The following is a 9,234-nucleotide window of genomic DNA, read 5'->3' as shown; positions in this document are numbered from 1 at the left end:
ACTCGGGCCTTTGTCTTCATGTCAAATGAAATGTGCTCTGCAGTCGTCAGATGGTGAACCGAGGAGGGGCAGAGAAGACAGGAAGGGCTAGACGGAGTCGAGAGGAAAAGATGGGAAGAAGGAAGGAGGAGGACAAGAAGTTAAGCTAGGCAGAGAAGGAAGAAGAGGAGAGACCAGGTGGGAGGAACAAAAGGGGGGGACGGAAGAGAGGATATACAGGTGAGATAAGAGATGAGGCAAGAGGCAGATATGAAAGTAAGAAAAGGGGAGATGAGTGGAGCAGATGAAAGGTAAGCAAAGCCAAGAAAAAAGTAACAGGAAGAGGAGAAGAAAGGAGGTGTCAGGAAATATCTTTGTGCTTTAATAATGTAAGGAAGTGAAGGCTGAGCAGAGGACAAAGGGTTTGAATACATTTTCGAGCGAGAACAGAGGTTGAGATATATTTAGTGTGGCTCTGACTCTCAGCTGATCTACGTATTATACATTCAAGATTTGAGTATAACTGCAGGATCGAATCGAACAGCCTCTTTTAATAACATTCATCTTGGTGCATCCAGGCCTGATCCTGATGTGTTGAAGGCTGTATTTGCAGACAATCTGATAAAGGAGCCAATCAGAGAGCTGCTTCTTCTGGGTGTGTCCTTTTTCTTTTGGTGCCACCCTTAAACACATGGGCGGGGCCACCTCCTATTTACTCAAATCACAACACCTGAGAGAGAAAGCACAAGAGGATGGAAAAACATGCAAAAGCAAGTTTTTGGGAAGTTATTCGACAGAATTCTGTGACAGTCTGAGACTTTCTGAGCTGTATTTCACTGGATTAAGGTGACGAACCCACTAAAGCACTTGTATCTACATGACAGCTGTACCAGAAATTTAACAGATCCAACAGGACATTAGAATCAGGTTCAGGCAGACACAAATGAAATCACCCAGAGGGCCTGAGCCCCTTTTAAACAAATCTCTTTTTGTCCTAGATTGTCTGCCCCCCAACAAACAATAAAAGCCATAAATCAAGCTCAATGCCTGTCAGGATAAATGGCAAATTTCCTATATAACTTTGATGAGACAGATACAGGTGGCATTGGGTTCATCCCATTGTCCATAAATGGGGACAATGCAGCTGACAGATGGGGCCTCTCCAGATGAAAACAAAGAAACACATGCACACACACCGAAATGATGACAATGAATGGTAGATATTTGTAACAGACGTGATGTGTAGAGGAGACTTACCCTAGAGTCGGTTCTGGTGACCAACTTTTACACTTATATGCACACAGACATTAAGTGGACTATTTGTTTGGCTGATTAAAGTGGGTTCTGTCTATGACAGGACTTTGCTGTCATCACAGTGAGATGGTTCAGCCTCTTGTTAACCCTCATTGTACGAAACAACCCAGTGGCTCACCTTCAAGCACACTTATCCACCTCTTCTTCTCAAACCTCTTTCACCATCAACAATTACGTGTGTGTGTGTGTGTGTGTGTGTGTGTGTGTGTGTGTGTCCTTGTGTGTGAGTGTGCATCACTGTCCCTCTCACTAGCTAGGAAGTTAGCATCCTCAGCTTCAAGAGCACTTGAATGCTCTCTCTCTCACTCTCTCCCTTTCTCTCACTAACCTGATTATTAATTATAGCTTGTCTCTTGCTGACCGCAGCCTAAACTCTTTCAATCTCTGTTGCCAAGGAGACCAATACAAGTCACTCACGTATAAATTCAGGAAATCCAGATTTAAGCAGCTTCTTTTTTTATTCATGCCTGCATCAACCGTGGTATTCAAAGTGTTTTAATTAACACAAGAGTGTTATTCAGTTTTGAATCAAATAGAAGTGAATTTGTTAGTACTCAAGGGAACATCCCTAACTAGCTTGGCGTCATCTATAAAGTATTTTATCTCTAAAGATTTAGATGAAACCCATTGTGCGGTTACAAAATTGTAAATTGACCAAAGTGACTTTGTGGCTGAAAGTCAGTCGTACTTGAACAGCCCAGCACTTAGCAGTAATCAACCTGGAGCTGTGCCTGCAATGAGGCTGAGCAACATCACTCCGTCAGTGGTCGTCTGGCAATCAAGCATGTGTGTGCGTGTGTGTGTGTGTCTGTGAAATGAAGAGCAGATTAAATACTCGAGAGCAGCAAAATGTGTCTTATAATGATACACAAGTGTACTCTGTGTTTTTATACCCGCCATATGGTGCTGTATTACATGCACATGCACACATCCTGCAACAGGCGTACAGTCTGGTGTCAGACATCACTCAGCCTTCAGAAGTTTTTATCTACCAATAAGGAAAGGTTTCTGATGAAAATGAGGAGAGTGCGTCCTGAAGGTTCGACAAACATGCTGAACTCACTTCTTTCCTCTTCTGCTCAAGTCGTACCAAAAAACCCAACATCAGTCGGAGCACGAATGCACAAGCATGTCTGTAATCATGTGCATGAAAAACTATGACAACCTGTGCGCTATAGCACTGCTAAAAGGTTTCTACTGTGGTCATCTTGCAGAATGTTGTCATCATTTCGGAATAATTTGTGCTATTTTCTTACCGGAATTACGACGTGAGAAGAAAAGTAGAAAGCTAAAGTCTGTTACAAGTGAATCTGTGCAGTCAGAACACTAGCTTTGATCTTTGACCTATGCAAGTAGGTCAGGTAAGATTTTGGATTATACTGAGTGCTGTGATTAAAATTGGGATTAAATTCTGTTATAAGTTTTTACCATTATCACAAACTTCTAATTTTGCTTTCATTGCTTAAACTCAAGCAACATTTTCACTTTGTCAGTTTAAAAACTTTTACATGTGGTGTTCCTTTCTTGCTTTGTCCTCGATGAGCAGAAACCAACATGCTGCTGGGTGTAAAAACAGTATAGAAATATATGAGACGTGAAGGGAAGAATTCCGTCCACTAGAGGGAGTCGATGGGCTCATCTGAATTAGATAATTACGCATACGAATCGTGACAGATGGAACTGTGAGGTTTTGTTGGGTGGGCTGGGGATTCCTTGTAGGTACCAGGGAACAAACTGGGGAGGGGAACAAAGAGGGGGCATAAATAAAGCGTGCAGGATATGGCGCTAACGGCAGCCGACAGTTGATTGGCTGTGCCTGCCAGCCAATGAGAATAGGAGAAGAATAAAGCGACTCAGATGGTGATAAGAGCGTGTTGTATATTAGCAGGTGGGGGAGGGGAGCGATGAAACAAGGGTTAATGGGTGTGGAGTGGGGGGGGGCTTTGTACCACATGAATGAACGGAGGGAATGAATGAATGTGGTAAACGATACTCATAAACATCCCTGTGTGTGTGTGTGTGTGTGTGTGTGTGTGTGTGTGTGTGTGTGTGTGTGTGTGTGTGTGTGTGTGTGTGTGTGTGTGTGTGTGTGTGTGCGTGTGTGTGTGTGCGTGTGTGCGTATTGGTGTGTGTGTGTTCAAGGCACCAAAACAATATAATACGCAAGAAATAATGGAAAATAGTTGAAATAGCAATTCTAAAAATGTTGGACTTCCAAATATTCAACTCTAATTCTATATAAAGTATTTTGTGCTGATAATGAAATCAGGCAGTAATTATCATAGCATAATTAATACAACTATTTAACATAACAAACGAGTTGGAAAAGCTTTTCATTTATCCCTCTGTCATCTTTCCTTTATTCTTTTTATTCTTCCTGTTTATGGAATCCTTTCATATCAGCTTTTTTCTCTTTTTCTTTGTGATGCACCTGTTTCTTTCTCCTCTCTCTCTCTCTCTATGTCTTCTTAGCCTTCTTATTGACGACGTAGCTTTGGTAATAGAAGTTAGAGAAGAGAGTGATGAGGCTGAGCGAGTAGGCCAACACCACCACGTTCATGGAGTCGGGGTAGTCACAGTCAGCAAACAGGTTGTAGGCAGTGTGGACGGTTACCGCCAAGAACTGGAGCTGTGAGACAGACAGACAGACAGACAGACAGGGAGACAGACAAGAGATACAAGACAGGGAGATTAAGTGGCATCCTGGTTCTCTGCAAGGTTTCCTCCTACACTTCAGGCTGTTTAATCCATCCATCTATCCATCCATCCATCCATCCATCCATCCATCCATCCATCCAGTTCATGCCAACAGAGTCAAAGCATCTGACTCAAGTCAGTTACTGAAAGACAATCACAAGCACAACATGTAAGCAAGGTCTGAAACGCTGATGAAGTTTCTGATGATATATATCATTATATAATGTCAAAAAAAAAAAGGAAGAAAATGTTCTTTATCTTTCTCATATACATTTTTGGCTTCATATGTCGACTTTTCTACAATTAAATTGTTTTTTTTTTAAATGCTCTTTTGTGGCCCATTCCCCATGCGTTCAACAGTTTATTATCTTTTCACTTTATTTTTGGTCAAAACATGCAGCTCACTATTTGACTTACTAAATGTCCTTATGTGTCATGATGGCATTGATTTCATGTATGAGTTAAAATAATGAGGCATTCACCTGCTGATACACACAGCTCTTCTTTCAATGTCTCATACACAAACACACACACACACACACACACACACACACACACACACACACACACACACACACACACACACACACACACACACACACACATCCTACCATCAGTTCACCAAACTGTGAAGTCAACTTTTAAAGCTTGGAGGTGACCTCTAAGGTCGCTTCAGATATTGTTACGTATTGATCGGTCACCACACTGATTAAATCACAGACACATTGTTTTAAAATCTGGACTGCAGCCATGTTTTCACCCCTGCACATATTGTCATGGAGACCATTTTAGTGGTTTTTACATAAATCGAGAACGGTTAAAAAATATCCCAATGTTTGCAGAAGTCGACATTCAAAATTAGTGTTCTTTCCTGGCCTGCACAAAGTTACCATCATGACGTAAGAAGAGGAAAAGAAATGTAAAATGGAGCGGAAATAAATGTAAAAATGTATTTCTCTAAGGTGTACACACTTAACCTCACTGACACACACAAATAAGTGAATACTGACCAACTGCAAGGAGGTAAGGTAACGTTTCCACCAGAGGTATCTGGACATGCCGGGTCCTAAAGCTGCCAGACCGTAGTACAGATACATCACCACATGGACCAGGGAGTTGATCAAACCAATCAGGAACGCTGTGGGCGGAGTTAGGGTCAGTCACAATCACATGTGTCTCAGCAGATGTGTCAGGGCCGGTTCCTGATGTACACTCACACTGGCCCCCAGCCACGTATTTCACCCCAGCCCACCAGTTGAAGATCATAGTGGCGTGGTGGTAGACGTGGAGGAAGGTCAGCTGATTCTTCTTCTTCTTCAGGATAAAAAATATCTGAATGACGCACAAAAAAAGAGTCTTAGATGAGCGTGTTCAATCTATTTGTTATTGCTCCTCTACTTGTTGTTACTCACTGTGTCGCTGAGCTCTATCACTTTAGAGAAATAAAACCACCAGCACACTCTGGCCATCTGTCAAACAAAACCATTCATATTGGTCAATTTTTTTTTAACTTTTAGAAGGGATTGCTTGTGAAATTCACATTTTTTCAAGGGGTAAAGACTGAAACCAGTGTGAATGGACAGACTGTGAACAGATTTACCCTCATGGCCAGCGGGCTGCTACTGTAGTCCACAGGCTGGCACAGTAGGCTGTATCTGGCCAACCAGGAAGAGGCTGCGAACTGGAGAGACAAAAGCAGCTTTCACCTCTTCCTCCCAGTCAGCGCTGGGACCATTCATCCCATTCTGTCAGACTCAAACTGCTCTGAATGAACGAAATAACTTCCTGTTTATGCTGAAGGACACATGAACACTGCACTACACTTTGAAAAATCATGGACACTTTTTGTTCTACTACACAAAAAAAAGAGTTTGTAGTTTTGTGTCTTGTCTTTCTGAGTCAGCATCACAACATTTCCTCAATTTATTGGCCATAATCTCATCTCATCAGACTATAATATAAATCATCTATTATCAAGCCTATAACTGATTGGTTTGATATACAGCACATCTTGTATCTCTACTATTGCCCAACTGGCAAATTCTAGAATTCACTCTCTATAATTAAAGCAAAGTCATCACTAAGCAGTTTGGTGTGTTCACTACCTTTGTTGTGCTGCACAGGTTTCATTCAGTGGGTTTTCAGAGATTTTGAATAAAGGCTTGTAATTTGGGGGTATAGGAAATAAAACCACATGGTGAAAGATGATGGAAGGTTCTGTAGAGCTGATGTAAACTCCCATAACAGACACATCTATTGCACAAATTCTCACACAAAGAAAGGCTGTACCTCATAGAACATGTATGCAGACAGGCAGACCATGGCGAAGTTATAAATGATCAGGATTGGTTTAAGATTGACTGGCGTCCTTTTCTCCATTATCTTTGGCCCTGCCCAGATAATGAGCAGGTAGCACAGGAAGATGCAGCTGATTGGCACAGGAGAGTAGACCAGAGGCCAATTATTTGTCCTCTTGTCTAGACAGTAAAAAAAAAAGAACAGTTCAAGCAAATAATGTCCTAATGTGCAACTTAAATGTTCAAGATTCTATCCTTAAATAAGTGAGTAAAATCATTATTTACCTCCATTTTCCAGAATCCATCTGTAGAATAATTGTATTTTCTGCCAAAGTGTGACAGCCTGAAAATCCTAGTAAATATAAAAAGTGAAACAACTTTTGGAATAATTACTTCATCAGACACAGTCAATCGAAATTTCATTTACGAAGAAAATTTTTCACAAGAGGTATTTCACTCCCAGTGCCAATGAAACCATATTTTTTTTATTTTGTCATATTATTTTTATTTTTATTTTCATGAATTTTTTATTACACGTACCTTATGAATTGATTATTCAACCAATGAGGTCATGTTTGTTCATTGTTTGGTAGTTTAAGGGAAAAATAACAATCTGTTCATCTGTAAATTGGTCTAAAACAGTAAACTGGGAAATATGATGCGTAAAACATCACAAAGAAATTTAACCTTTTATAAAGGGATGCAAACAATGCTGTTCTGTATTTAATATTAACAGGAAAATAACTCACAGAACAACAGCCAGAACTGTGTATCCTGCTGTAAATGTTAATCAGATGTAACCTCCTCTGAAACAATCTGATGTAAAGAGCAATCCACTCCAAATGCGACTAAGAAGATAATATGGATTATAATTCAGGGATTATGTTCACTGAACCAAACACAATGTTTGATGCTGGATAATAACTAATTAGCCTTTGAATAAATGACTGCTGTGTAGAACTAAGCTTCCCAGTGTGATTAATGTATATCAGTGCTGCCATCTAGTGTTTAGAAATGGAAGCTCACACGCTTAATCCCACTTCTTACGCGACAAGAAATAGTTCCACCTTTACCCGTCAGACATTCTTTTCACCATTGACTCCCTTTAGCGTCATTATTAGATGATTATTCGATTATCCTAATATTTCCACCAGATTACTTCAATCTAAACTGTTGATTTGAAATAAATGTTTCTTTCAATTATCCATCATGTGACATATTTTTCCACTGTGGGACAATAAAGGATTATTATTATAATTATTATAATTATTATTATTGTTGTTGTTGTTGTTGTTGTTCTTATTATTATATGGTTCAGGGCAGACAGCAGTGGGCTGGAGAGATGATGGTGAGGAGCTGTTGGGTTGCTGAGGGCCTCTATTGGGTTGCTAATCCTGGCTGGAGTCTACTGATTCCAGGATGAAGTGACATAGAGCCTCTGTGCTGAGGGCACAGGGCAGTTGGTATTTCATGCCCCGATGTCCCAGAAGAGATTTCAGCAGATTAGCATGGTCACGTGATCAGACCAGTTGGGCAACAAAGAGACCAGAAGACCCCGGTGGGCAAAAACAGGATCTGAAGGTGGAGCAAGTTTTCATGCAAAGTACACCTGAAAATGATCAGCAGTTCCTCTGACTGAAGTTGAAAGTATGTCTAAGCATAAACAAAAGTATGTTTATTATTTTTACAGAATTTTTTTTTTTGAATGAAAAAGTACAGTATAATTACCTCCTCCTTTATGGAAAAAATCTTGAATATGTGAATTCCTTGTCACTGTGATGAGTTTGACTGCTGGAAACAAGTCGTGTTCTTAGGCTGGCCTCTCATAATCAGATTTTCAATGAGTCCAGAAAAAGCTGACAATTTCCAAATTGAATGTGATTTATTTCGCACGGGGATCACTCAATGAACTGCGAGAGAATTTTGATTTTGGACTTAAATGTTTACCTCAAACCTTTAAAATTAATCTATGTTTGCAGTATCAAATGTCCCCAGGGAGCTATTAGATAGTAAAATCATTCATGTATTGCCATTTGACCTTCTTAAGCAGTTTAGCTGCTCAGGACATAACCCTAACCGGGACTAACAGAACAAAATCCCCAACAGGGTCAGGCTGTTACAACCCGCTGAGGTCTATCAAGCAGATTTAACCCACAGCTCAGCTAAACTGAATTTTAAAAAGTGTGCAGTAATCAATAACCATGTCACAAGCATATCAATACACCTTACCGTCATCGTGATCAAGTCTGTTTTTTTCTGTTTCTCCTCAGCTCTCCTCAGGTAATACACCCTGCATCTCAGCCATATGTTGATCAGCACTGAGGTAATCTGGCTGTCCTGTCTGTCCTGTTTGTTTGTGTGCGTGTGTGTGTGTGTGTGTGTGTGTATGTGTGTGTGTGTGTGTGTGTGTGTGTGTGTGTGTGTGTGTGTGTGTGTGTGTGTGTGTGTGTGTGTGTGTGTGTGTGTGTGTGTGCAGCATGACATTTGGCAGTGTGTTTGCTTCATTGTAGAGCAACAGGTCAAGTACCTGCAGCTAAACCCCAGTTTTAATCAGAGCGTGCGTAACTGAAATCACAGAACATGATTCATACATGATTTGTATAAACAAAGTATAATCATTTGTACGGAAATGTGAACATGATCTTCACTAGGGCTGCACAAAATTGAGAAAAAAAAAGATATTAAAAGACAATATTTTTAATCTATATACCATATAAATGTACATGTTTCAGGTTCTGCATAACCCAAAATCTTGTGTGCATTTGTTTCGGGGCAGTACAATCTGCACATGAGATGTCTTCTGTCCTTTGACCCTCAATTCAGGTGAGGGATTACTCCAAAAAACATTGTATTATGTTATATATTAAGGACATTATTATATATCATTAGAATTAATTTTAGTCCTTTATTTTTTAGTTCTTATTATTTCCTTACTTCTTACTCACTA

General features: G+C 40.2%; 1 protein-coding gene across 1 annotated transcript; it reads right to left on the bottom strand.

Moving 5' to 3' along the window:
- Window positions 1–362: 362 nt before the first annotated feature.
- Window positions 363–8,621, bottom strand: elovl8a (ELOVL fatty acid elongase 8a). Its single transcript, XM_068340521.1, has 9 exons — window positions 8,517–8,621; window positions 6,573–6,639; window positions 6,280–6,467; window positions 5,591–5,671; window positions 5,403–5,459; window positions 5,208–5,322; window positions 5,001–5,128; window positions 3,725–3,922; window positions 363–709 (listed from the first exon to the last, which is right to left on the bottom strand). Exons 1-8 carry the CDS (start codon window positions 8,520–8,522, stop codon window positions 3,752–3,754), a joined length of 813 nt encoding a protein of 270 aa, XP_068196622.1. The 5' UTR covers window positions 8,523–8,621; the 3' UTR covers window positions 363–709; window positions 3,725–3,751.
- Between the last annotated feature and the right edge of the window lie 613 nt (window positions 8,622–9,234).

This window comes from Antennarius striatus, chromosome 18 (assembly GCF_040054535.1).
Source record: "Antennarius striatus isolate MH-2024 chromosome 18, ASM4005453v1, whole genome shotgun sequence".
Lineage (NCBI taxonomy): Eukaryota > Metazoa > Chordata > Actinopteri > Lophiiformes > Antennariidae > Antennarius > Antennarius striatus.
This window is presented reverse-complemented; position numbering and strand designations above follow the sequence as displayed.

What these genes read in the sequence shown, in the direction of transcription:
- elovl8a (XM_068340521.1), bottom strand. An exon ending in ATGGATTCTGGAAAATGGAG is followed by an intron (nt 6,468 to 6,572) that starts GTAAATAATGAT and finishes TTTACTGTCTAG; the next exon opens with ACAAGAGGACAAATAATTGG. An exon ending in ATACGTGGCTGGGGGCCAGT is followed by an intron (nt 5,129 to 5,207) that starts GTGAGTGTACAT and finishes CTCCGCCCACAG; the next exon opens with CGTTCCTGATTGGTTTGATC.